This window comes from Diceros bicornis, chromosome 18 (assembly GCF_020826845.1).
Source record: "Diceros bicornis minor isolate mBicDic1 chromosome 18, mDicBic1.mat.cur, whole genome shotgun sequence".
NCBI classification, from domain to species: Eukaryota; Metazoa; Chordata; class Mammalia; order Perissodactyla; family Rhinocerotidae; genus Diceros; species Diceros bicornis.
This window is the reverse complement of record NC_080757.1, coordinates 13,114,258-13,142,171: the sequence shown is the minus strand read 5'-3', so window position 1 is coordinate 13,142,171 and position 27,914 is coordinate 13,114,258. Positions and strand designations below refer to the sequence as shown.

The 27,914-nt window shown below is 53.3% G+C and overlaps 1 protein-coding gene across 4 annotated transcripts; it reads left to right on the top strand.

The window, feature by feature from the left end:
- Nucleotides 1–910: 910 nt before the first annotated feature.
- SLC13A5 (solute carrier family 13 member 5) lies at nucleotides 911–23,213 on the top strand. 4 transcript variants are annotated; one of them, XM_058559284.1, is made up of 12 exons: nucleotides 911–1,012; nucleotides 4,531–4,659; nucleotides 4,941–5,077; nucleotides 6,503–6,639; nucleotides 7,681–7,849; nucleotides 9,335–9,457; nucleotides 14,101–14,316; nucleotides 15,191–15,291; nucleotides 16,171–16,289; nucleotides 18,459–18,620; nucleotides 21,728–21,865; nucleotides 23,082–23,213. In XM_058559284.1, the coding sequence occupies exons 1-12, from the start codon at nucleotides 911–913 to the stop codon at nucleotides 23,211–23,213; spliced, it is 1,665 nt and encodes a 554-aa protein (XP_058415267.1). The 4 variants fall into 4 exon arrangements, with proteins under 4 accessions (XP_058415267.1, XP_058415266.1, XP_058415268.1 ...); XM_058559283.1 differs by having other exon boundaries at nucleotides 6,452–6,639; XM_058559285.1 differs by lacking the exon at nucleotides 4,531–4,659 and having other exon boundaries at nucleotides 6,452–6,639.
- The last annotated feature ends 4,701 nt before the right edge of the window (nucleotides 23,214–27,914 follow it).

Below are 27,914 nucleotides of genomic sequence, written 5' to 3'. Positions count from 1 at the left end.
CCGAATGAATGAACGACCCTCGCGGTGCAGCCTTGGTTAAGTCTCTTCTTCTCTGGACCCGTTTCCCTCTGTGCAATGGCAATCGCTGCCTGGGTCAGGCGGCAGCTGCTGGGGCTCAATCCGGCTCCCCACGCGGCGCACGCATTGCCAGCCGGGCGTCGCGGGCTGTGCGGTGTCCGCTGGAGGGCGAAAGGCGCTCAGACTGAAGAGGACAATGTCCTCGCCTCCTGTGCTCGCCGGAGAGCGCCCAGGATGCGCTGGATGGGAGAGGGCACGCGGGGGAAGGGGTCCTGTGCCCAGAGTAGTGCGAAGGGGAAACCAGGTGATGGGGAGGCCCGCCGTACCGAGGGCGCGAGACGCGGTCGTGGCTTCCGCGAAAGACCCGGGATGAGGTGGGAGGGGCGGAAGTAACGAGGTGAAAAGGAGGGGGAGATTGGGGAGATAGATAGATCTGAGAGACCCAGAGGCGGGTGGAGACTTTTATCTGGGACCCCTGCAGAGCCCAGGAAGGGGCAGGTGCGGATGCGGACCGGGGCCCTCACGCCAAAGCGGGCAGAATGAATGACCGATGACGCCCTGCTTGGCAGCCCCGGGGCGCGCCTCTGTTCAGGCAGCGCAGGAAAGCCTTGGAGAGTCATTAGGTGCCAGGGTCCCAGCGGCTCCTGGAGGGCTGGTTCGAAGCACCAGAGTCCGCGGCGCCTCCCACCGCCGCCGGGTGGCAGAGTTGGGGGCCGGCGCGCCCCACCGACCCCGCGGGGTGGCCCCGCCCCGGTGCCGCGGGGAGGCCCCACCGTGGGGGGCGGAGTTGCCGCCGCCTCCCCCATCCCCCGGGACTGCGGCCCCTTCTTAAACCCGCGGAGCCTCTGGCCGCCCCTCACTCGCCTTCTCCCGCCAGTCTTGCTCCCGCGCGATGGCCTCAGCGCTGAGCTATGTCTCCAAGTTCAAGTCCTTCGTGATCTTGTTCATCACCCCTCTACTGCTGCTGCCACTCATCATTCTGATGCCCGCCAAGGTCAGTCGCGTCTCGGGGCAGCCCCGCGGCCCCTGCGGTGCTCAGCAGCGGGTACTGGACCCGGGAGCCCTGAGCTGGAGCGCACGGATTCCAGGGCAGGCACAGCTCCCCTGGGGCAGGCACACTCGGGAGCTCCGGGTGCCAGTTGGAAGGTGCCCTGCAAAGAATTCCGAGGGGCACGGAAACCCCGGGGCGCACCGACCTTGGGGCTCACAGATCCCAGGGCGCAAAAACCGTCCAAGCAAGCACAGAAACCTAGAAGTTAGCACAGATCTTGGCCACACAGCCCATCCAAGGCTCAGCCCCGGGCTCGCCTTCTCCCCAGAGTGCATAAACGCGGGTCCTAGCAACCACGACTCCCCACCCCACCCCTACCCCCCCCCCCCCCCCCGCGTCCCAAATGCCACCAGTGCCAATGGGGAGCTGGGCTCTTGTCTGTCCCTCCTCTCTCCTGTCTCTTCTCTTAGCCAATGGAGACTTCCCAGCTGTAGGTGGCTTCCCAGGTCAAGGACTTACAGGAAATATCCTCACCTAAGTGGATCCTGAGTGCTGTCTTTGCTACTTTCTGGCCCTTCTTGGAGCCTCAGTTTCCCTATCTATGATCCATATTTCTTTCCAGCTCTGAAACCTGAGAAGCCACAGCTGAGTCAAAATCCTGCTCCCAGCTGAAAGGCAGGTTGGGGTTGGCCTGCTTTGCTCTCTGCCCACTGTGGCTGTGGCGGGAGGCGGGACACGTTCCCAGAGCTCACGCCTTGGGTGGCATGGCCCAGGGTTGCAGGGAAGCAGTGTCCCATGCCCTGGCCTCCTAGCGCTCCTGGGAGGGAGGCAGAGAATGAATGGCCTTGGCAGCAGGGTGGAGGCGGTGCCGGGAGCCCTGGCCCAGGCTGCACTGGGCTGTGCAAAGCCTGTTTGGCAGAGGCCCGAGCCCTTTGAAGGCTTTTGTGGCTGCTGGCTGCGCCTTCCTCATTCCCTCTTTCAGCCCTTTCTCTCTCAGCCCAGACAGGAAACCTCCAGCTCCCCCCACCGCCCCAGGCAGGTTTGGGAAACAGAGGAGCTCTTTAGGGGATGCTCTGGGGGCTGTCCTGGAGGAGTGGGGTTGTACTGGGGATAGCAGGCAGCCAATCTGCAAGAGAACTGGACTTCCACCATTCACTCATCTTTGTGCCTTTAGCCAAGCCTCTGCGTTCTCTGGGCCTTGGTGTTCTCATCTATACAATGGGGCAAGGTGGTATGGTTCTGACACTTTATGGCTTTGGGTGCTGAAAGGGATTATGCCGGTTCCTAGGATGGGGGAGGGGGAGGTTGGGAGGAGCCCTTCTGTGAGCACAGGCCCTGGATGGGCTGAGGACAGTAGATCCAACTGTGGTGACTCTTCGGTTGCCACGCCAACAGTGCGCAGCCATATTTCCTCTGTAGAAAGAGATTTGGGGCGGTTATCGTCCGTGGGAGGGAGCCAGGCAGGAGAGCTGTGATTTTAGTTCTGCTGGAGGGGAGTGATGTTCCCTGGAATAATTATAGTAGCTGAGCTGACCTTCCTGCTCCAGGAGAGTGTGATGGAGACCCCACTCCCACCCTGCCACGCACACATACACACAGACACACACACGACAGGTGGCCCTGAGCTGGGACCCCCAACTCGGGGTGTGATGGATGTCATTAGCCTGCCCTGGGAGTGAGGATCAGGTGAGGAAAGAGGAGACAGGAATGAAAATCGTTCTAAAGGCTGCCTTCACCGACTTTCCCTCCCAGTGGGGCAGGTGACCGGGAGCCTGGACCCCTGTCTTGTTTTCTCCCTTTGTGCCTCTGTTTTGGTCACCACTGAAGAGCTCCCTCTTGCCAGCCCCCTATGGCCACACTCTTGTGCATGGAAACCCGAGGTACCCGGCATGGGGCAGAGCGGCCGGGAAGCCAGTGAGACCTTGGCAGCCTGGCTGGCACTGTCCCAGTGGGGTGGTGACTCCCAGGGTGTGCCACCCTCTGCCGGCCCCCAGCCCCTCTCCTGCAGGCTTTCTTCTTTTATTCCTCTCCTCCACCTTGCTCCATTCCTGGCCTCATCTCTGCTCCACTTTTTCTGCCATTTCTCTGGATCCTTTTTTTTTAAAAAATAGCTGCTTAATAAAACAAACAATACATTCATTGTGTTATTTTATTAAAATTGTAAAAAATTCTTAAAGTCTGTAAAGTACAAAGTAAAAATGAAAATACTCTCAAGTCCCATAACATTAATAATTTGATGACTATCTTTCCAGAAATCTCATTTTTCTGTCTTTCTCTCTCTCCACACACACACACACACACACACATACACACACACACACACACACACAGAGCAAGTTCTCTTACCTACATTTTTTCATTAAGCAACATGTAATGGGCACCCTTACTTGTTAATAATTAAGATAAATAATGAGCCATGGTTTTATTCAGTTGTGCATTTAACGTGTTTATTGAGCCCCACTATGTGCTAGGCATTCTGGGTGCCGACTTTAAATCCCACTGTCCACTTTTCTCTTGGCTTTAACGGCTCTTCCAGCCACAAGCTCAGCCTCGGAAAGTGCTCTGAACTTACCCACAGGGCACCAGGCTCCTCTCTGCAGGCAGAATCCATCTCATTCTGCATGGTTACCACCCCTCCTCAGACTTCTCTAGCATCCCCTGTCCTATCCTGCTCTCTCCACCAACACGGTGGGAGCATTCTAGAGGAGGGAGGGTCAAGTTTGCTGACTGGCATTATTCAGGGATAAGGCATCTCCTGGGCCTCCTGACAGTGGCATGGAGGTGAGGGGGAAGTCAGCCTTGTGTCTTTTCTATTGGTTACGTTTGGCACCTCCAGGAACTGTGCTGTGAAAATCAGTTACACGTGCCACCTGCTGTTGCTAAGTTTAGATAATAAAAAATTGCTGAGCACTTTCTGTGTGCCATATGTTAAGAATGAGTACTCTTAAACCCTCAGTTTAGGATTGGTGGGGACATGAAACAAGCGGGGAGAGGAGCCAGGTTGGGAGTGGGAGAAGTATTTCATCAATGACATTGTTGAGAATTGCTATGACATGACGATAATAAGGAGGAAACCGATTTTCAGATAGTATTACTGTTGTTAAACTCTCTACAGTGCACCCTCTTATTGCCCGAACCTGGAGAGCATCATTCCTACCTCTCTCCCCCTTGACACTAAGGCCCAGAGAAGTCAGTGACTGCTGAAGGCCAGACAAGGGCAGACAGGGGACACCGATCAGGTCTGCCTGGTATCAAAGCCTGGTCTTCTAACCACATTGCTGTCCTGCCTTGAGCCTGGTGGCTTCAACCAGCATTGATTCCCCGCTCATTCCCAACCAAGGGACATCTGGCAAAGTCTGGAGATATTTTTTTTTGTTGTCACAATTGGAGAGAGTGCTACTGGCATCTAGTGGGGTGGAGGCCAAGGATGCTCCTGAACATCCTACATCGCACAGCATGGCCTCCCACAACCAAGAATCGTCGACCCAACATGTCAACAGTGCTCAGGGCTGTCTCTTCAGTTTGTCAGGTGTGCCTATGTCATCATCCTCATGGCCATTTACTGGTGCACAGAAGTCATCCCCCTGGCTGTTACCTCCCTCATGCCTGCCCTGCTTTTCCCACTCCTCAAGATTCTGGACTCCAAGGAGGTGAGGAGACCCAGGGGACCCGGGAAGCTTCCTGCTTCTCCCATTGGCTCATTCTCCAAGCCCCGATCTGAGCTGGCTAGGCCCCCAGAGACCAGAGAAGCCCAGTTGTGGATTCTCTCTGGCATGGAGACATACCACTTGACCCTCCATCCCCACTCCAGTCTCCACTCCCTGAAGTCAGCATCTGGTCTGCTCCCGTGACTGGGGACTTGGGTGGCTTTGGGCCCAAGCAGTGTATGGCCAGGGGGCAGCCCTGACAGGGCCTCCATGCCACCCTCCAGGTGTGTGTCCAGTACATGAAGGACACCAACATGCTGTTCCTGGGCGGCCTCATCGTGGCTGTGGCCGTGGAGCGCTGGAACCTGCACAAGAGGATCGCCCTGCGCACACTCCTTTGGGTGGGGGCCAAGCCTGCACAGTAATTACACCTTCTCTTTCTTGCCAGGAAGTTCACACATGCTTCTCTACTCCTTCCTGCCACCTGGCTCCTCCTTGGAGCTCGGCTTCCAGCTGTCCATGGCACTGCCTGCCATGGGTGCCCTTTATGTTGAGGCCCCCTTGATGCCTCGAAGCATCAGGTAGAAGTCAGGGGCTTTCTAAGACAACCCTCGTTTATGCAAACTCTGACCCTCCTCCCAGCCTGGATCCCAGTCTTTGTTCTTATGGGTCCGTGAGGTCAACCTGCATGGACACCAGCTTGAACCTCGATGTGGTACAGCCCCTAGATCCCTTCTTCAGACAAATTAGTGGCCTTGGGGAGAAGCCTGGCTGCAGAAGGCCACAGAGACCAAGAGCAGCTGAGTTCTATTCAGCCAGCCCTCCCTGAGCGCCTTCTGTTCCTGGCCTTGTGCCAGGGTGCGGGGGAGCCATGAAGAAGAATCAGACCTTTCCCTGCCTCACGGCCCAAGGAGACAGCAGACATGGAAACGCGTCCTCCGAATCCAGCCAGTGATGAGTGTAGATGGGAGGATCCAGGAGGGTGTGGTCAGCCCTGCCTAGTGTGCGCTGGGAGGGAGGCCACAGAGGAGGGACGTCGTCTGACAGGTTTTGAAGGACCGCGAAGAGTTTTCTGAGCAGATGGCAGAGATGAGACAGAGGTGGAAGAAGGGGTGTTATAAGTGAAGGGAACATATTTTCTGAATACTGTGTGCTTGATCTGGTCCATTGCAGAGTGGAGGGGGTGCAAAGTATGTGTGCAGAGAGAGGTGGTGGAGGGGTCAGCCATGAGGGAGGTCACACTTCCCCAGGTCCCTACCTGGCTCGCCCTACCCCTGAAGGCTGCCTGGGTGCAGCCCTTCTGAACTTATGTGAGGAGAAGCAGGGTTTTGGGTGGGTGAGAATCTTCTAGATAGAAGTGGAAAGTTGGGGCTACTTGCACATAGGGCTGCTCCAGCACACCCCTAGGTCATACTAGGGCCAACTCTCCACACTGGGTTGGTACCATCTGGATGCCTGTGCTTCCCTTGCTAGACAGGGAGCTCTTAGAACCACAATTGGGCCTAAGGCCTCTTGGTGACTCTGGTAGCCAGCAGAGTAGACATCAGTAACGTTTGTGGGAGAGAGGCAGGAGGGAAAAAAGAAGAAAGGAAGGGATGGAGGAAGGGAAGCAGGGAGGGAGGGAGGCACTAGAACTGCCATCCCCTCCTGGGCTACCTAGTCTTGAACTGGCCTTAGCACCTTGGCCCTGACCCCCGATCCGTGCAGGGGGACCTAGCACCCAGTTGCTCCCTAGAGGCTGGAGGTGGTGGGGGGTGGGGGATTCTCTGGCTTTCCTTCCTGCCCTCCTCTGCAGGCTGATGCTGGGCTTCATGGGCGTCACGGCCTTTCTCTCCATGTGGATCAGCAACACGGCCACCACGGCCATGATGGTGCCCATTGTGGAGGCCATGCTGCAGCAGATGGAGGCCACGAGCGCAGCCACCGAGGCCAGCTTAGGGGCTCTGGAGCTGGCGGACAAGGGCAAAGCTGGCGAGCTGCCAGGTGAGCTCCTGGCCAGGGCACACAGGGATCCACGACGACGGCCTTCCCCTCTGTTGCCAAAACTTTGGCCATCTCCCTGCCTCCTGGAGCCCTCTTTTAAATAGGCATACAGAGAAATACTTAGAAGATGCTGTTTACATAAGTTTTAGGAATATGATTATTGCATAACACTTAGACTCTTTAGTAGAGCTTATAGCAAGTTCCCACCCTCAGTTCCTGCCAATCACAGACATCAATACATGTTCATTTGATTATTTATTTGGGCATCTTTTGAGCACTTACTGGGGCCCCTCATGCCGTGCTACTCCGATTTGTCCTCAGGGAGGTCTTCTCTGAACAGGTCAAATCCCTCCATTCTCTGCTGCCACAGGTATTGGGGTTGGTTTTCCCATGTCTGCTTCCCCTCCAGGCACCGAGCTCAGGGAAACCAGAAAGCATCTGTTTTATTCTCTGCCTTGTTCGCTACCCCATCCCCAGGGCCCAGCTCAGCGAGGCTCAGGGCCCATGCTGATGGCCTGATAGCCAGACCCTGGGCCAGATCCTGGGGCTACCAAGATGGGGCAGACACACTCCTGCTGCGGACTCACAGAGCTCAGTGGGGCAGGGTAAAGAGGCCGCTCGCATAACTCAGCTGACTTGGGGGAAGCCACAGATGCCATAAGACAGACGCCGAGGGAGCTCAGGAAAGGGAGAGGACTTGTGAGAAGGAGAGGACATTTGAGATGGATTTGGACACCCCCTAGATGGAGGGAGCAGCTTGAACAACAGCAACGAGGCAGGAGAGAAGGGCGTGTGTCTTCAGTTGCTGAATTTGCAGGCAGCATTGAGGACCCTTCGGGGAGTGGTGGGAAGTGACCTCAAGAAGGGACCTTAGGGAGGCAGATGGGGCCAGACTTCAACTCTGGGCTGGAGGCTGAAGAAAAGGGGAGGAGGGGCCAGCAGAGCTGGCACGTCTCAATCCTCAGGTCAGCAGCAGGGTCAGGAGCTGGGGCTGGGCAGGCCTCCAGGACTGGCTCAGCTCACAGCGGTGTGCCACTACAGGGAGCCAAGTGATTTTCGAAGGCCCAACCATGGGGCAGCGAGAGGACCGAGACAGGAAGAGCATGTGCAAGGCCATGACCCTGTGTGTGTGCTACTCGGCCAGCATTGGAGGCACTGCCACGCTGACCGGGACGGGACCCAACGTGGTGCTCCTGGGCCAGATGCAAGAGTGAGTCACTGGCCACGCCTTCTGGGGCCATGAATGTGGGCCCCGGGATTGGAGGGACCCACACATCTCTCCCTCCTCCTCAGCTGGGCCCTGGAGCTGGGGACCTGGCAGGGGAGGGAGCATGTGCCCCCATCAGCCTCTGTGTCCCAGCACCCCTGCACCTGCTCAGGATCCCTCAGGGGGTGGGAGCTGATGTCCACAGACCTGGTTGCTTTCTGCTCTGGGGCGAGTCCCACCTTTCTTCCCTGGGCTCAGGATTCTCGCCCAGACAGGGAATGTGGATTGAACTCTGAGCTAAAGTCATGGGAAATGACAACTTAGTCCCAGATGCTGGGTCCTTGGTGAAAACTTGCAGAAAACAGACCTCTACGGAGGCTCCCCTCAAAGCTGGCTCACTGACCCTGGCTGTTAACAGTTATGGTCCTATGATACCAGGGAAGGATTATAGGTTAGGTCTCTAGTTGCCTCCCTGGCATATTCACTGTAGCCCCTCTAATTACCCTTGAGGTGATGTGTGCCCTTGTGAGGCCCCAGGTGGACCCCAGGTGGTCTGGAACTTCCCAGCCTTGGCCACAAAGGGACACTGGCCCTGAGGACCCCAGTTCTGTGCCTGGGGCTGTGATCACAGAAGTTTTAGAGAAACCTGGGCCCTGCCCGGGGGGTACTCACTATCAGTTGAGGGTAGCAGCTGCCTGGAGAGTCCAGGCAGGTCCAGTAAATGCTTTAATGAAGGTAAGCACAAACTGCAGTGGGCATAGAGGGGAGGAACAGCAGTACGATGGTGTCAGTCCTGTGCAGATGAGAGCCCTGGACGGGGTAGGGAGGGCAGCTGGGAGGTGGGAAGGACAGGTCTAGAGCCTGGCCGGGCAGACACTTGAGATCTGACAAGCAGACTGCTTGATCCTATGAGCGTTTTCTGTAATGACAGCCTTACGGTTCTCCCTGGAGCTCCTTTGGGGAAGGCAGCTGACTGGGCTGAGTGGGGAAAGCTCTGCGTCTACGTTGACACCCTTGGGCTGAAGGGAGCTGGGCCTGGGGGTGGGGGGCAGGGCCTGGAGTGGAAGTGACCCTCCTCCAGCCCCCAGGAAATGAAGTTGCTTTCCTAAGAGGGCCCTTCCCTTGCAGAAGCCCACAGGGTGAGGGTTCCGTGGCATCTGTGGACCCCTTGAAGCGGTTGGCCAAATTACGTGTGTACAAAGGTGTATTTTTCTGGAGGGAAGGGCCGTGACTGTCATGAGATTCTCAGCAGGTCTGGATCCACAGCAGCATCAGTTGGTCACTCCTCAGGCTTGCCCTGTGTGTGGCCATGTTCTGGGGCCCCACTTGATTGGGGGTAATGCCAGGCGATGGGCTTGGGTGGCTGGACCTCAGGAGGAGGAGGCCCAGCTCTCAGGGTCCAGCTGCTGCTCAGCCTCCACCCGCAGGACCTGGCCTGCTCTCACAGCTCAGCGTCTGGAGAGATGTGGACAGTGTCTCTCCCTTCAGGTTGTTTCCTGACAGCAGAGACATCGTGAACTTCGCCTCCTGGTTTGGATTTGCCTTCCCCAACATGCTGATAATGCTGCTGCTTGCCTGGTTGTGGCTCCAGTTTATTTATATGAGATTCAAGTAAGTTTGAGCTGCTTATGGAATAAAGAGTCTAATCGTGCCACGCCCCTGCAGAAAACCCCTCAGACCACAGAGTAGGTGAGTCCACAGAGTTCTTCCTGTCTGGCCCTATGTCTCCAGCCCCACCTCCTGCTAGTCTGCCCTCCTGGCTGGCCTCCCCAGGCTGCTCACCATGCCTTTGCACATGCTGTTCCTTCTTCTTTCCCTACCTTCCCACCTCCTCAGCCTTCAAGGCCAGTTTTGTTGCTTCCTCAGCGACACCTCTCCCGACTTTCCCCCACCCCCATTCCATCTTGGGTGGATTGTGTGCTCGCTCCTCTGGGCTTCCCTGGACACACCGTGGCCCTGTCCCTCGGTGCCTGCAGCCATGTTCCACTGCCGCCCCTCCCCCCGACCTGAGCTCCTCTGGGGCCTGAGGTAAGTCCTCTCTCTCCCTGCACCCAGCCCAGCTCCTGGCCCAGGGATAAATGCGGGTCAAAGTAACTAAGGAGAAGCTTGTCCTCGTGTGCAAATTGACACTGTTGGACAAACCTCCACTTGGCTGCGTGTGTCCATTAGGCCAGGTCCCGGCAGATTGCCCGATAACATCCAAATCGCTCCAGACCCTCCCTTTACCGAATGCCCACAACGTTCCCAGCAGCGTGTGGCTCTGGGAAGTCTCCTTCCTGTTCCCGGCACACAGGCCAGCGCACCAGAGCCAATCTCAGCAGCTGCCAGACTTTGGACAGAAATCATGATACGTGGTGGACAAACACCTTACAAAAGTTGTTCTTTTAAAAGACATAAATTTACCTACGGCGCAAAGGTGACCCTCTCACCCTGGGACGGAAAGTACCTAGCTGTGAGACATGTGCTCTGTGCCTTAGTTCATGAGCAGCTGGAGCCACAGGAAAAACAGGGGCCTGTGTGGTCAGATCTCAGAGCTGAGAGGCCAGAGTGCCCCGGAAAACCTGTGAGTTAATGGAGAAAATGGGGCAGTTTTCTACTGAAGGAAGAACTGTTTTGAAAACTTCTGTTAAAAAATCTGTTAAAAAATCTGCATATGCGATCAAAGCAGTCATAATGACACAACAGTAGCAGCAGGCGCCCCTCACGTGCCCCCGGGGCGGGTCCTGTGGGAAAGGGACGCTGCTCCCGCGGTGCCTGCCGCACAGCTTGGTTTTGACTGCAGCTCTTTGCCCTGCTTCTCGCACCTGCTCCAGGACCAAAGTCCTGCTCGCTCCCTCACATCCACTCAGCAGCCCCAGGCCTGCCCCCAACCTGTTGCAGGCTGCAGGTGGGTGTCTGGGTCTCCTCAGGGGGCAGTAGTAATAATAATAACCAACATTTACTGAGTGTTTATTAAGCACTCCACATATATTAATTAATCTTCACATCAACCTGTGAGGTAGGTACTCTTATTATTCACAATTCACAGATAAGGCAACTGAGGCACAGAGAGGTTAAGTGGCTGATGCAGGCTGTATGACTTGGAAGTCGTGGGACTGAGATTTGAATCCAGGCACTTTGGCTCTAGAGCCTCTGCCCACGACCCTCCATCCCTGTCTCAGTCAGCTCGGGCTGCCAGGACAAAATACCACAGACTGGGCAGCTTAAACCATAGCCATTTATTTCTCAGAATTCTGGAGGCTTGGAGTCCAAAATCAAGGCGCCAGCAGATTTGGTTCCTGGTGAGGGCTCTCTTCCTGGCTTGCAGAAGGTGGCTTTCTCACTATGTCCTCACATCGGGGGTGGGTGGAGAGCTCTGGTGCCTTCCTCTTCTTATAAGGACACTAACCCCCTCATGGGGCCCCACCCTCATGACCTCGTCTAAACCTAATTATCTCCAAAGGCCTCGCCTCCTACCACCATCACATTGGGGGTTAGGGCTTCAACATATGAATCTGGGGTGACACAATTCAGGCCATAACAATCCCCTCTTGGGGAGGCCGAGGGTTGCTGCCCTTGACTGCCTTGGGGCCTAGCCAGGTGTCCGGGGCACCAGTTGTGGCTTCCCCTCAGCCTTGGGGGGCTGCCCTGAAGCCCTGAGGCCTACCGAGTTCCCAGGCAGAGCAAGCAGAGTGGGGAGGGCCTGGTCCCAAGGCCACAGGGCGCCACCAGCCTCCAGAGGTGGTCTCCAGGCCCCCGGGAACTCACGGCCAAGAACCTGAGCTGCAGTTCACGCAGCCTGGCACGGCCTCCATCAGCTCTTATTGCCCGGCAGGGCGCCTGGAGACCTCTGCAGCCTGTGGCTGGGGCCCAGCACGCCCCTCTAGCTGAGGGGCCCTTGCCAACCAGACGTGGAGTGTGGTGGTGGGGTGGCTCACAGGTAGCCTTGTTTGCACAGCTATTTGCATTCAGCTTGAATGACGGGAACAGCAGGGAATGTCTTCCAGCCCAAGCCACGTCCTGCCATGTACCAGGACCTGGTGGTCCTCCCTCCACGCCTCCCTGACCACCTCACCCGAGGCAAGGCAGCACCTGTCTCGGCTGTGCGAAGTGCTTCTACTGTTGCTCTCACTTGAATCCCTCATCTAGGTGGTCATGGAGAGCAATGTCAGGGTCACTGCCTCTAGCCTAATCCAGAAAAACTATCTTCCTGAGTTTATGGGCAGCCTCCTAGGCCATATCCAGCCAATGGGGGCCACAGACCCCCCACAAGGACCACCCAGGACTAACGGGATATAACTGCTGGCTTATATCCAACTTTCCTAACCAGGCTACTCCCCTGAATTAGGGATGAGGGGTCTTCTGGACCCTTGCCACGGCAGAGACATGTGGGGGCTCAGGGTCCCTTGCCTCTCCTTGGCTCTGCAGCATATTCACCCAGTTCATCAGCATCGTGCGGAAAGCCACTCTGCTGCAGAACGACATTTTGCACCCACCCCACCCCCGGGGCTCCCACAGGCAAAAATGGACCCATCTGCCTGCATCTTGTGCCAGCGGTCACCAGATGGGATTAACCCAGAGATGAGGGCAAAACTGCTTAGTGTAAGAGGGTCCTGAAGGCTTGTTAGCACCACTGTGTGGGGCCAGCATTGGACAACTGCATATACATTGCAGCCCCCAGAGTCTGCAGCCACTGTGGTGTCGGGATGTGTCACCAGCATCAGACATGGGCTGGGCAGCTAGGAGTACCAAAGTCACCCCTTCTCCTGGAAACCTGAAGCCTCTGGCCCACCCCCAGAGTCTGGAGAATGACAGCAGATCCATGCTTGGTAGAACACAGACTCTCCCACACCAAGGGAACGAGGGCAGAGAGGCCACTTCCCACGCCAGCAGAGTTATCCCCACGCCCGCTGATCTGGAGGATGTCCCCGGCGGGTGACCCTTGAGCACACGGCCTTGTCCCCTTGTCTAGCACAGAGATCCCGGCAGGCTGTGCAGACCTGAGACCCCACTGCCACTTCCTTTGCTACTGAGTGCCCCAGGAAGCTGTGTCCTGACATCCCCATGTCCCGTGCTCCAGGCTGGGCCCCATCACCGGCATTGCCCTCACCCTCTCAAAGGTGGTTCACTTCCAGCCCTGGCATCAGGAATTGGCACCTCGGCACCTAGTCCATCAACCCATGCCCTCCTAAGAAGTCTGTCTTAAGGCCCGAGGAAGGACTCCCACAAGGAAGGGCTCTCTAGGGACAATCGTCTTGGCCTTCAGGGTGACAGTGCTGGAATGTGTGAATGGGATCCTCAGAGAATCCCTTGGGGCCTGCATCCTCTGCACCAGTGCCCCTCTTCATGGCTGGGGTACCCTCTACACCTCCTCCAAGAATCCCTCCTCCTTCCTGTCCCCTCATGCCAGCAGCCCCCAGCGGAGGTCCTGCAGCGCACTCTGGGCAGGCTGTGCTGGTCATTGGGTACTGGTCCCTAGGGAGCCCATCCAAGAGCAGGGCCCAGGCTGTCTTCCTTCCACATAGCCATGCCTGCTGCTAGCCCCAGAGTCTCCTGGATCCCTAATCCTACACCTCCAGCTCCTTGGAACATAAGCACCCACCCTGCTCCTGCCTGGCCGTCCGCTTGGACCTGTCCTTGTTCCTGTGCCCTCTTGAGCCACCCTGCTGATGGGGGCTGGCATCCCAGCACCATCGAAGGCAGCTCCAGGCTGAGGTGTGAGAAGAAGACATGGGGAGCACATGAGGGAGCCCTGGCCCCACCTTGAGCTAGCTCCAGAACTTCTCATGGCCTTCCCGCAGATGACGGGAGCAGCTAGTCTCCAGGCGACTGGGCACCTGCCAGGTCCCCCTTGCCAGTGGAGGCCTCAGTTCTGCTTATTTCTGCTTCCTATTCTCCCGTCCTCAACCCCTTCCCCCATTCTGCTCAGCCTCCCAATCTCCTGGCCATCCTCTCTTTTCCTGCCTCCACTGTCCCTGATTGCTGGTCCATACTGGCCGCCCCACATGTGCCATCTCAGGCCTCCTCTGGGGGCATCCTGGGACATGCGCTGGGCACGTATAACAGAGACCTTCCCCTACTATGTCCTGTGAGATAGGATAGGCAGATGACAGAAATGGGGAGTGGGGAAGGGACTTGCTCAAGGACCCCACAGGTGACAGGCAGCACTGTTTGCCTTTCTGCCACATTCTACTACCCAACGTTCAGGCTTCCATCCGACCAGCCTCTGAGCCAACCAGCCTGCCCTGCTGTTCTCTCGTCTTTGCATCCTCTAGTTTTAAAAAGTCCTGGGGCTGCGGGCAGGAGAGGGAGAGCAATGAGACGGCTGCCTACGAGGTGCTGCAGGAGGAGTACAGGAAGCTGGGGCCCTTCTCCTTCGCCGAGGTCAACGTCCTGCTCTGCTTCCTCCTGCTCGTCGGCCTGTGGTTCTCCCGAGACCCCGGCTTCATGCCCGGCTGGCTGTCATTCGCCTGGGTGGAGGGCGACACACAGTAAGTCGCTCATTCCCCAGCACCCTCCGTGGCACTCCTCCTTTGTTCTGCAGTTGAGTTCTAGAGTGCTCTGTTGGTTTCATGACTCATTTTTTTCTGACCAGTCTTCATGAGAAGCCCACAGACGTGTTCCTGGGGCCCCTCCTGCCCAACAGGCTGAGCAGAAAATACTTGGCCAGGCAGGGAGGCCAGGGCTGTGATGAAGGGAGATTTGTAGGGCTAGGAGTGGGTCTCCCAGAGCTCTGGTTTTCAATCTCTCTCCACCTCTCTTTCCATCTTTCTTTTCTCCTCTTTGTTCAGATCCAGGCAAGACCCCTCCAAGGACACACATCCTGGGGTCCAGAAGCTTCTTTAGACAGAGACTTGGCAAAAGAGGGTATATGTAGTTTTTCTCCTGGCTAAGATGTTACGTAGTCAGAATGGAAGAAAGGTTGAGAAACATGCATATCCTAGAAAAGGCAGAAGATGTAGGTAGGGAGATAGCTGCCTGCTACGGCTTATTACATTTTGAAGGTCTGCTTGGGTTAGCACCAAAGTCCTTGTGGTCACCCTGCTGAACCCAGAATTCTAGAGAATCTGGTCAAGAAGAAGTCATGAAGCTCACTCATGGAGCAACACAGGCTGAGAGAGGGAAGTGAGCTGCTCAGGGTCACCCAAAGTTGGTGGCAGAGGCAGGCCGAGAATGTGGGTGTCTTGGTTTCCAACCAGGATTCAGTCTAGCACATCACTCCTGATCTTGGTCTCTGGGGTTCCAGTTTTCACACTCACCTGAGCTTGTTTCTTCATGTAGGAGCATTTAGACACAGAACAGGTTTGTTGAATGACTTCCACTGCAGCCAAGCTGGGCTAATCCTGTGTGCTCTTTGCCACCTAGGTACGTCTCTGACGCCACCGTGGCCATGTTTGTGGCCATCTTGCTGTTCATTGTGCCTTCACAGAAGCCCAAGTTCAACTTCTGCAGCCAGACAGAGGAAGGTAAGCCTCCTGTCTTGCCCCTCATTCATCAGGGTTGGGGCCTGATGGGATTTCCACGGGATTCCCTGGGCCCAGGAGGAGAATGTCCCAGCCCTATGGGAGAGGACTGGCTAGATTACGAAGTCCGGGCAGAGGGTGTTTTTCAGCCTTCCTTGGTTATTGTTTAGTGCAAAATCTCTTCTCTTTTGCTTTTTAAATATTTGAAACCTTATCTATATTACAACAGGAACAGAAAAATGTTTCAAATTTCCCATAATGCCATCAGTATTTTTTTTGGTTTCTCTTCTCCTCCTAGTTTTTGTTAATATGCATATATATTATATGGCTATAATCAACACACACACAATTTGAGTCTTGTTTCTTCGTTGTTTCTGTTTTCTTGTTTTTGCCTGGGATTACACTATAAAAATTTTCTATCGCCAGTCTTCACATTTATTTTCTCAAATAACGGCATTATCTTGCATCAAGGGGCTGTAACTTCTCCTGTTATGGAGCATTCTGGCTGTTTTGAATTTTTAATTATTATAAATTAATGTTTTCATACATATAGCTTTTCTTTGAGGGTGTTTCTCCTTTAGGATAAATTTCTAGGAGTGATCTTGCTGGGGTAAAAGAGTACATATGTCTTAATGGCTCTTAAAATGTATTGCCAAATTGCTTTTCAAAAAGATTTTACGAATTTATGATGCTACCAGGAGTGTGTAATAGCTTTACCATATCTTCACCAGCAATGGGTGCAGTAATTATTGTCAATTTTAGCTAATTTACAGATATGAGATGGTACTCATTGTCCTTACCGGCCTTTATTCCCCTTGATTGGATCTCTTTTGCTCTCTAATGCTGCTCTGGGTTGTGTGTGTTTTTATTGTTTCTTCTCAGAAAGGAAGGCTCCATTTTATCCCCCTGCACTGCTGGACTGGAAGGTGACCCAGGAGAAAGTACCCTGGGGCATTGTGCTGCTCCTGGGGGGCGGATTTGCTCTGGCTAAAGGATGTGAGGTAACTTCTCCAGCTGTGGGCTACAGGGCCTCTTCTTTCACCAACAGGGCGGCAGAAGCACTGCTGTGTCCCTCCACCCCTGCACCCCTGGGCTGCACCTGTGTGGTTCCATGTCTATCTCTTTCTCATAACTGCACATATCTTGAAGACAGAGACTCTGTCTTGTCATCTAGGAAGCCTGCACCGTGAAGAGTGCCTGGAATAGAGAAAGTACTCTTTGATTGCAGAAATGAGTGAATAAGTGACCCTGGTTAGCCAAGAGAGGCAGAGGATGCTGTTAGGTCTCCTTTGGGGTTTTTGTAATAATAATCTTTGCTTTGATTTATTCTAGGGAAATCTTTCTTTCAAGTCCTTGTGAATATTTTCACCATCACCTTTGGTTCTTCTACTTGTTGAACTCTCTGTTGATGTGGTTGCCATGTAAAAATTTTTCTCTAGCTAAGTATATAGCAGCATAGAAGGAGAAGAACAGATTTTGAGGGGAAACACCCAAAAATGTAACTTTCTTACCCCCACCCCTTCCCTGATAGGGAAGTAATGAGCCAGAGGGAGGGATGAGCCAGCTTGGTGCTGCTATCCTCCATCCATTCATCCATCCGTGCATCCATTCATCCGTCCATCCATCCATCCACCCACCCACCCATCCATCCATCCATCCGTCCATCCATCCATCCACCCACCCACCCATCCATCCATCCATCCGTCCATCCATCCATCCATCCATCCATCCATCCATCCATCCACCCACCCGTCCGTCCGTCCGTCCGTCCGTCCGTCCGTCCGTCCATCCATCCATCCATCCATCCATCCATCCATCCACCCATCCAGGAATAGAACGTAATAGATAGACTTGGTCTATCTTGTTAATGCTGTTTCCTCAGCCTCTAGGACAGAGCCTGGCGCATAGTGGGTACATAAATATTTTTTGGATGAACGAATCCATCCATCTAGTCACTTATCCATTCAGTCATCCACCCATCTATTCATCTCTCATTCATTCATCAAACATTCCCATTATGTCCGTGTTAGGTTAGGCACAGGAATACAGAGGAGACTGATATATGGTCCCTATTCTTGAAGACTTCACAACCTAGAGAGAGGGATATATCTGGAAGAGCATTTCAGGAGGAAGTGACACATGAGTAAAGGAATAAGCGTGTGGTATCTAGCTGAGGAACAGTAGAAGATGAGGCTGGTGAGGCTTGCAGAAGCCACTTCACTGAGGGTCAAGATAGGGAGTGTGGACTTTATTCTGAAGGCAGCCGGCAGCCACTGAAAAGTTAAGGCCAGAGAGCGACTTGGTCAGATCTGCACTTGGGAAAAATCACTCTGATGTCTGGAGTGGAGGCCTGGGCAGGGCAGGGGTTGGGGGAGATCCAGTAGACGCTCCATAGCCTTCTTCTAACTCAGTCTCCTAACACTGGACTCCACGGACCTTTCTCTCCTTCTTGAAACTCCTTCCTCCTTTAAACCCCAAGACACCATTCTCCCCTGGTTTCCTTCTAACTCTGACTGTTCCTGCTCTGCCTCCTCTGCTGACTCTTCCTCTGTTCTCCCTTAAATATGAGCGTTCCACAAGGCTCTGTCCTTGACCTCTTCTCTGTTCACTTTTCATTCTCTCTCTGGACAATCTCTTCTCAGCCCCAAGCCCCAAATATAAATTCCCAATTTCCGGCTCAAATCGCTTTCCTGAGCTTCCAGAACTGTGGGAGACTGAGAGGAGATGATGGACATGAGATGATCTGGGTGACTTGGTGACTGATTGGGCATAAGGAAAAGGGGGACAGAGAACCCCAGGCTGACTCCCAGCCTTCTAGATTGGACAGCAGGTGGATGGTGAGTCCACTCACCAAGCTAGGGAGCAGACTCTGGGCTAGAGACGATGAATTCAGGTTGGGACATGTTGAGTCTGACATGCTCACAGGACATCTGGGTGGGAATCTGGATAGTAGACCAGGTAGGCTGGAAACACAGATTTAGGAGATAGCAGAGTGAGGATGGAGGTTGAAACTGTGGGCATGGATGAGATCACCTACGGAATGTATGCAGAGAGAGAGAATGAGAAGTAGAGGATGAGCTGACTCCTTGGAGAAAGATGATGGTCCCTTCTAGCCCTGGAGGAACCGTGGCCAGTAGCCCTGCAGTGACTGCCCTCCTGGTGCTTCCCAGGACTCGGGGCTGTCTGAATGGATGGGGAAGCAAATGGAGCCCTTGCAAGCTGTGCCCCCGGCAGCCATCACCTTGATCTTGTCCTTGCTCATTGCTGTGTGCACTGAGTGCACAAGCAACGTGGCCACCACCACCCTGTTCCTGCCCATCTTTGCCTCCATGGTAAGTAACCCTGCTGGGGGGGATGACCCTTAGCCATCATTTCATAGGAAGCTGTCAACCCTTGACCATATCCTGGGTCCCTAGAGAAGGACCAGAGGAGGTCAGAGCCCGACCAGGCTTTGAAGACCTGGGTCTCTGAGCTCTGGCTCTGACATGGACTTGTATGTTCTTGATGACCCTGGGCCTGCCCTCAATGCTTTGCTGGTTCTTCTTTGTATCCTCCACACTGACCAAAGTGCTCAACAAAAACTAGGCGCTCAAAATTTATTTATAAATGTAATTGTTTCTCAAGCTGGGGAGACAGGACTTGCACCAAGGAGGAGTGGGCCAATGCCCATGGGGGAATGATAGAGGGTCTCTGAGCACATAGCATGGATGTGTGGGAGGACTCCAGAGCAGGCGGACACTGCTGGCTGGGACCCAACAGGAAGACTTCTTGGGGGAACTGGGGCTTGGGAATGGTGGGGGGGTGGGGAGGACGTTCTGGGAAGATGGAGTAGCTCAAGTAAAGGAAATGAGGTACATGACTGAAGATTCCCAAAAGCCTTGCTTGGGGAGCCCAGGGATCAGGGATCAGTGGAAGCTGAGCCCAGAAAGGTAGTGGGTGATGGTGGAGGGGGTTGCTGAGTGCCAGACTAAAGAGATTTGTTCTATGGGCAAGCATATTTTTGAGTTGGGACTGAAAAGAAAGCAGAGCTTATAGGAAAATAGGCTGTGATGTATCCTTGTGTTTCCTTCTGTCACTCATCATGTGGCAGTACTGACCTCGAGGTGGTATAGAAAGAGCCCTCAGCTTGGAATCAGAAGACCTGAGTTCAAGTTGTGGGATCCTCGAACATGTCACTTAAGTTCTTTCCTTCTACACTTGCGCTGAGGGTCAAGTAAGATGAGGGCCATAAAAATCATCTTTAGACTGCAAAATGAGCCTGGGAGAGGTTGTGGTCATCATTCTGGAGTTGGGAGACAGACTTACAAAGGCCTCAACACAGGCTTTAAGTTGGTAAATTTCCATTCAGCTGCTGGGGTGTCCATGTGTATAAAAAGCAAACTCAAGTGGTTTTCTCCTTCCATTCCAAGTGAAGATGAAAGTGTCAGAAATAGCAAGGTGGCCCATCCCCCCCTCCTCAAGCAGGCTACCCACACAGATGCCAAGGAGCATCTTTTGATGCTGGGCATGTGGTGGTGAGGCCTTCCCTCCTCTAGCAAAGGCCTGGCTTTGTCACCTCCAGCCCCAAGCCAGACAAATGGAGGTCTTCATTTGAGGGGGTGGCCAGGCCCTTTGAAAACAAGCTTTTCCAGAAGCAGAAGCCCCAAGTAAGATTCCCCACAGCTACCTCCAAGGCCCCTCACACTCCTGCTCCAGCACCGTCCTGTGGAAAAGGAAAAAGTGGTGACCCCCCAGCTGGGTGACAGAGGCACAGGGGTGCATACACCATGCGTACCCAAGGCCAGGACAAATGGGGGAACCAGGAAACAGACTGGCCCTGCCAGGGACCCTCAGTTACTCCCAGAAGGAATGTAACTGTGCAGCCTTTTCACAGACCTGTTCACCTACAGGAACCATCACTTGAAACCTGCTCATACCCTTTGACTCAGCAATTCCATGTCTGGGACTCTATCTTAGGAAAATCATCAGAGATGCCTCCAAGCATATTTTATAAGATGCACATCACAGAACTATTTATTATAAAAATATTCCCATAATAGTAGGGGATTGGTGAAATAAGTTATCATATATTCATACAAGGTAATGTATACTTTAAAAAATCAGTTTTGAAGGGTATTTAATAAATGGGAACATATATAATTTTTTAAAGTTGAAAATGAAATACATACACATGGCTAAAAAGTGTCTAATAATACCAAAGAGTATACAGTCCCTGACCCTCTAGCCTCTTCCCCAGAGACAACTTCTGTTACTAATTTCTTAGGTATCTCTCTGGATATATTACACACACACACACACACACACTCTCTCTCTCTCTCTCTTTTTTTTTTTTGTGAGGAAAATAAGCCCTGAGCTAACATCCATGCCAATCCTCCTCTTGTTGCTGAGGAAGACTGGCCCTGGGCTAACATCTGTGCCCATCTTCCTCCACTTTATATGGGACACCACCACAGCATGGCCTGACAAGCGGTGCCTCGGTGTGTGGCCGGGATCGGAACCCAGGCTGCCAGCAGCAGAGTGCGCACACTTAACCGCTACGCCACAGGGCTGGCCCCTCTCTCTTTTTTATACAAATGGTATCATTCTACGGTCCTCTTCTGCATCTAAATTTTTTTTTTTTGTTTTAGCTAACCATACATCTTGGATATCTTTCCAAGTTAGCACATGAAACCCTCCCAATTCTTCTTTACAGCTGCAAATTATTCCATTGTTTGTATATACATATTTTATTTAACCATCCTGCCATTGATGGCCATTGAGTCTGCTTCCTTTGTGTTTTGCTGTTATAATGTTGCAATGAACATCTCTGCATATGTGTCTGCCCTCATGTGCATGTAAATTTGTAGGATAGATTATTAATTTTGATAGATATTGACAGATATTATGAATTATATCATTCATTCATTCAATGAATAGAATTTAATGAGTGTCTATCTACTCTGTGCTAGGTGCTGTTAGATGTGGCTGAATTTTAAGCCGTGGAGTAAAAAAAGATGGATACCAAATTCCATATGCAAAATGATCCCAAATGTGTATAAAAATACATACATTGATAGGTACATACATGGGTGAGAAGATGTCCCTGCGCTCTAGGCTTTCTCGGTCTGTGGCAAGACCGACAGACGTGCACACATGGGCTGCAGAAACACAAGATTCAGTGCAGTCTCTCTGGCACATGGTAGGTGCCCAATAAATACCATATGTTGAGTGAATGGAGGGGGTTCAGAAAGGCCTCCCGGGGAGGTGGCTCCGAGTTCCACCTTCCGGGTCTGGCAGAGTTACCATTCAGAGATGTGGCTAAGGTAGCGGACCCAGCAGGACAAGGCACAGCGGCGGGAACCACACAGTGCATTAGGGAAGTGCTTTTCAGAATGACGGTCCCGCCCCGGAGCTTTTGTCTTCTGTGTCTGTGACGTAGCAGTGCTGTGTTTTTCCCCAGTCACGTTCCATTGGCCTCAATCCGCTGTACGTCATGCTCCCCTGCACCCTGAGTTCATCCTTTGCCTTCATGTTGCCTGTGGCCACCCCGCCTAACGCCATCGTGTTTGCCTACGGACACCTCAAGGTTTCTGACATGGTAACGCAGCCCTTTTATTTACTCCTATCAGCCATGATCCTTCTGTCATGAGGGATGCCCCGTTCATTAATGACATCATATGTGATGATGTGTGATGTCACATGACTTGGGAATACCAGCGAACATGAGACCTGTACTCATCCTTTGCATTTATGTGCAGCTTTTATTCTTTTTTGAAATGATCTCAAATCTCACAGATCATTCTGTCTCCCAAGGCTGAGAGGTGGGTTACAGAATCTCACACCTGGAAGTGCCAGAGCAGCCACTAGGGGAGCTTTCCTTGAGCACTTGGAAGGGGTGGGAGTGGGGTTCCCACATGGCCAAGATGGACTTCACAAACTAGCAAGAACCCATGAGGACAGTCAGGAGGGGCACCGCTGAGATGAGGGGAAATGCTAATGACAGCTGGAGAGATTTGCAGAGTGTCTGCAGACGTAGAGCAGGGACGGGGGAGAGAGACCACTGCCTGGGAGTAGACGACGCCTTGGAAACAAAAGCAGCCAAACGAAGTACTCCTCCTGCCTGCTTTGGCTTTATCATCTCTGACGGGAGAAGGGCAGCTCTGTAGCTCTGGGAGAAGGAGAAGCAAGAGTGTAAGCCGGGGAGAAACGAAGGTCCCTACCTCAGCCCAATCAGGTGTTCATTATCTCAAAGCCTCTGCTGAGTATCTCTGGGACTCCATGGAGCACTTTCACAAAGAGGGTGGTTCCCAGAAACCATGGACTGCAAACTCAATGCCAATCCGCAGTCAAAAATCTACAGCAGGGTTTGAAAGCAATGGTTAATAAGCACACAGAAAGAACGCAGAGCAGGCATCGGAAAGAGCCAGAGGAGGTTCTCGGGACGGTGAAGGTGCTGGGGTGAGCACTGGACCTAGAGTCAGACCTGGGCTCCCCCAACAACTCCCTGAGTGGCCTGGGGCTGTTGCCTCCCATCGCCTCCCTGAAGCCCAGTTTTCCACATGCTCAAGTGGGCACAGAGAACCCCCCTGCCCTGCCTGTTTCCCAGGGATGCCCTGAGCACTGACGGACCTACTGGACATGAAGTTGCTTTGTCTGGGGGTCAGGTGAGCACAGACCACAGCCCAGGGATGGAGACCCAGCAAACCAGCCTTTGTCCCCTTCTCCGAGAGCACCAGTTCCCAGTGTCCCACTCACCTTTTTCCTGACAGCCTGGCAGACCTGAGGGTGCTGATTCTGACCCTGTTTTTTTCCAGGTGAAAACAGGACTAATGATGAACATAATTGGAGTTTTCTGTGTGTTTTTGGCGGTCAACACGTGGGGACGAGTTATATTTGACTTGGATCATTTCCCTGACTGGGCTAACGTGACACACATTGAGACTTAGGAAGAGCCACAAGACCACGGACACAGCCCCACCCTCCTGAGGACTCCTGAACCTTCTGGCGCACCTTGCAACAGAGCTTTGGGGTTCATACCACAAAGTGACCCAATGATGCCCACACCCCGATACCCAGCCAACTGGCCACCTCTTCCTTTAGGCTGGGGCTCATAGCTGGGATGGGTGGCTGGAGAGCAGGCTTGGAAGTGAAGGGGCCTCTCAAGATGCTGCTGGCGTCTATCTTTCCTGGGGCCCTGTCATCATCTCAGGGATGGGCAGGCTGCAGAAGGACCAGGATGCAGACTCCTGCCCCCACTCAGCCTCCAGCTGGCCCCACGTTGGGCTCCAATGTCCATGTGCTTAGTCCTATGGTTATCTAAATGGGAATCAGATCCCCAGCTTGGAGGTGAGAAAACCACCTTCCAGAGCCTGCGCCTCTTCCGGCTTCCCCTGGGCTGCCTTGGGTCGCTCCTGTCACTCAGAAGGGGACAACCCAGCCCAGGGACAGAATGTCTGGTCCTGGGCAGCTTCCTACTGCTGGAGTAAGAGTGGGAATCAGAGCCTCCTGGAACCACCAGGAGTATGGTGCCACCACCAAAGGATGAGGAATTTGAGTTAACTTCCGGACGACACCACCCACAGCACACCATGGGCGAACCTGCTCCTCTCCTTGCCTCGCTCCACTTTAACTGACAACTTGGATCCCTTCCCCAGCTCCCCATCAGCCTCCTTCAACTCCTTGGACCCTTTGTTGTCTGGGCCAATATTTGCTGGGATCTCCTGGCTGGGGTCCTCCGGCACCCTCTCTTCTCCCAGGCAGCTCAGTTTGGCTCTTCCGAGAGATGCTTTTCCTGCCGCCCCCACAGCTGGGATCGCACTCCAAGTACGGGCAGCGATGTTCCTTTGGGGCCACAGTCAGATATCTAGGTCATTCCTCACCTGCAGGCCCAGAGTGGACACACCTGTTAACTGCCGAGAGCAGGGTCCCTTCAGAGTTTGTCACGCCCGAGTTTGAGCTCCCCTGGGGAAGCCTTCCCTTTGCTGGCTGGCCTTCACAGCCATGCTGGTGACGACGGAGCATCGCTGAGAGTAAGCGGTGCTCAGTGGCCCTTGAGCAGACAGCCCCTGCCCATGAGTGAACTGAAGTTGCTGGGCAGATTCCAGAGTGGCCGTGGGACCCTGAGAACCCCTGTGAGAGACATGAGACACCCACCCTCCTGCCCCAACTCCCTTTTCCTTTCTTCTTATGCTGCTCTGGAAGAGAGGCAGTGGCAGATATGTGAGGTCCACTGATGGCATTTTTCCGGCAGGAGAAAGTATGGGAACTCAAGGAAATCCCCTCAAGGACCAAGCGTGTATCTGGTTCCTTGGGTGGGATGATTCCTGACCATTCCGTCTGTCTCCCAAGGAAAGGTGCATGGTGCTGACTGTCTCTGGCTTTCTGCCGTGCGTGTTGGGGGCAGGTGGATGAATGAACACTCGCTCACTGCCCACCTCCTGTGTGCCAGGCCTCCCATACCTGGTGCATGCCCTAGTGATCTCCTTCCATCTTTGCAGCAGCCCTGTGAGACAGGCAGGTGTTATGATCATCGTTTGTCTTTCAAGAATACTGAAGCTCAGAGAGGCCGAGTGATGTGTCCAAAGTCACACATCAAGTTAGTGGCAGTTAGGGTTCCAATCCAGATCTTCCGCCTCCGTGTCCACTGTCCTTCCTTTAGCCATTAAGGGCCTTGGCCTTACACAGCCTGTAAGGAAAGGTGAATGGCCAGGAGCAAGCCCAGCCCAAGGCCCTGCCTGCTCAGGGAAGATCATCGAATAAGAGCCCCTTTCTGCAGCCTCCTCTGAGTGGGCTCAAGACACGTTGGGGCAGACAGGGCTGGTCTTTGTCTGAAGAAGCAAAGCGTTTGGTTGGAGAGAGCAGTATGAAAACGGCTACCTGCTCCCTCCACCAAGGTAAACTGACCCACCCCTCTACCACTGCTCTCCACACCGCTGCTGTGGACGTGTCTGCCCCACCAGTCTGAGCAGACAGCCCCTGAGGACATGCACTGCCTGCTGGGTTCAGTGCTGGCACTATGACTGACCCAGAGCAGGCCACCCTAAATGTGACTGGCAAATAAATGATTCATCAGTGTGGTCAATCAGATGCACCCCTGGTGGTCAGTGAAGGTCATCCAAGGTGGGCACTGGAGGCTGAGCAGGACTGGCCAGGCTGTGGGGAGAGGGTGTGGTGACGGGGAGGAGGACTCTACCAGACTCCATCTGGTTGAGGGCTGACAAGAAAGGTGGGTGGGGGCTTCAGGAGAGCAGATCCCACAGCTGAGGAGGCTGACCAAAGGCTGTTTCTAAACAACTTCTCTTGAAGTTGGCTGGAGTTGCACTAACATTTATGGCCAGTGCCAACCGGGATTGCTTTTGGCTGCAGGTAAAAGAAAACCCAGCTAACAGCAGCTTAAACCATAAGGCATTTAATGTCTACTTAGCAAGAAGGCTGGAGGTAGACAGTTGCTGTCATTGGCCCAGCAGCTCACTCAGGCCACCAAGGACCTGGGCTCTATCATCCACTCTGCCATCCTAAGGGTATCATGCCTTTACTGTCACGCTAGACCCTCACACTATATACACATCTGCATTGAAGGCAGGAAGAAAGAGGTGCGAGGTGGGGGTGTGACAGTGCCTACTGCAGCTTTCCTTTTTATTAGGAAAGAAAATGCTTTCTCAGAAGCCCCATACAGTCTTCCCTTTATGTCTTATTGGCCAGAACTAGGTCATATGCCCACCCTTAGGCCAATCATTAACAAAGGGGAATTGGAATACCATTGGAATACCATGACACTAGTTAGGACTCATCTTTTGGGCTTGGGGAATTGGCCTATGTTTTCTGAAATCAGGAGATTTCCATCCCTTACAAAATCTGGAATCTGGCAGGAAAAAAGATGGGGAGCTGTTGGGAAGGTGATGAACAGGGTCTGGTATTATGACCCTTTCAGAGGGCTGCCCTCACTCCAAGCTACTTGAGTGGCTCCCTTTCCATGGAATTCAGTAGAAACACATTCCTAGGTAGGAATAGAGTATGTGGTTGTCTGGTCAAGGGTTTCACCTCTGCCTCCACTTCTCAAAGGCCAGGCCTCCCCCAGGAGACCAAACGGATTGGGAGGCTAGAGTCTGAGTTACGGACCAAGTTCAGTCCTGACATCTGACACTGAACAAGTCAGTCCACTCTCTGGGCCTCAGTTTCCATCAGGAAGGGGCTGGACTAGAGGATTTCTAAGGGCCTTTCCTCAGAGCCATGGATGCCCTTACCCCAACTGACTCTTCATCTGCTTGGGCCAGATGTAGCCCTTGCCCCCAGGCCCCAAGCTGTCTCAGCTTGGAGTCTACTACACGGCCCACTTCCTGCCCCCATCTGGGTCTTAGCCACTTACCGAAAGCCCTCTCAGACCTTTTCCCCATAGATATTTTGCCTTTTACATTTTTGTAAAGAGGTTCTACCCAAGACCCTTGAGTTCTCTCTTCTTAGCATCTAGCTGAAGATCAGCTTAGATCAGCTGTTCATCTTAGCTGAACACATAATCCTGACCAGGATTGCTCTCTGAACTGTTTTGCCAGGGACTTTGGCTCCACAAAGGTCATTCCTATGCATTCCAAAGGTCAGGCCCCTGGGGTTCCTTATCCTCTGATCCTGGAATTGGGATCCTTCCCTGCCCCTCGGAGCTAAGAACTTCCTTAGGGAAAGACCTGGGCCTCGTCCTCTGGCAGGGCCCGCGAGCAGGGCATCTCCCTGGGACAATGAAGTCTTCTCTCCTCCCTCACCATCTCACACACACTAACAAACATCACGGATAGTGAGACTTCTGCTCCGGACTCCAGGCAGGGAATCAGCTCACTGGCACAGAGTCCAGTTCTCAAAATGAATACGAACATTCTCTGGTAAGACCCTTCACGCTATGTTCTTATTTATGGAAATAAAGACCAAAGGCTGGACTGTCTGGTTAAAAACTACACCTGGCAGTCCTATTCTTCGCTCAGAACTCCTTCTTCCAGGTACTCTCTCTTCTTAGTCCCACAGCCTTTGTAAAACCTTGTCTCCCAACCCACCAGGGAAACTTCTTTTCACACTAAAAAAATAAAAGTCCCATCAAGATAAATCTTCCACATCACGGGATGGATTTTTCTCCTTTTCAACAGAGAGCTTATCATTTCAGGCTGAAATCCATGCAATCAGATATTCAGTTTATTTCCCTTGGTGTCCTGAGCCAGGACTCAGGTTCTCACTTCCCTGCCCAGGAATTCTTCCAGGCACTTCCCTGACCTGCTTGTCCAAACACCCACTTCCACCCTCAGAGACACAGGCCGCCCACTGCTGGCAGTTTTAGAGCAGCTTTTATGTCCCTGCTTCCAGCTACCAAATTCAATCTCAGAACACCCTGTTATCCTATCAAGAAATTTTAACTAGTTTTTATATTTAAAAAGGTAACATGATCACAGTAAAAGAAATTCCAACGCTACAAAACAGTACTGAGACGTGTCCCTCTCGCTTCAGACCCTGAGGCCTCCACCCGCTCCAGGAAGGGGACAGTTTCTTACCTGTCTTCCCAGAAACATCACGCATATACAAACTTACGTAACAGATATATACCCTCTTTACTGCATATGGGAGCATACCATACACATTTTCTGCCCTTGTTTCCACCCCCCCTTAATTTA

What these genes read in the sequence shown, in the direction of transcription:
- SLC13A5 (XM_058559283.1), top strand. Translation starts at nt 911, where the DNA reads ATGGCCTCAGCGCTGAGCTATGTCTCCAAGTTCAAGTCCTTCGTGATC. An exon ending in TCATTCTGATGCCCGCCAAG is followed by an intron (nt 1,013 to 4,530) that starts GTCAGTCGCGTC and finishes CTGTCTCTTCAG; the next exon opens with TTTGTCAGGTGTGCCTATGT. An exon ending in CTCCTGGGCCAGATGCAAGA is followed by an intron (nt 7,850 to 9,334) that starts GTGAGTCACTGG and finishes CTCTCCCTTCAG; the next exon opens with GTTGTTTCCTGACAGCAGAG.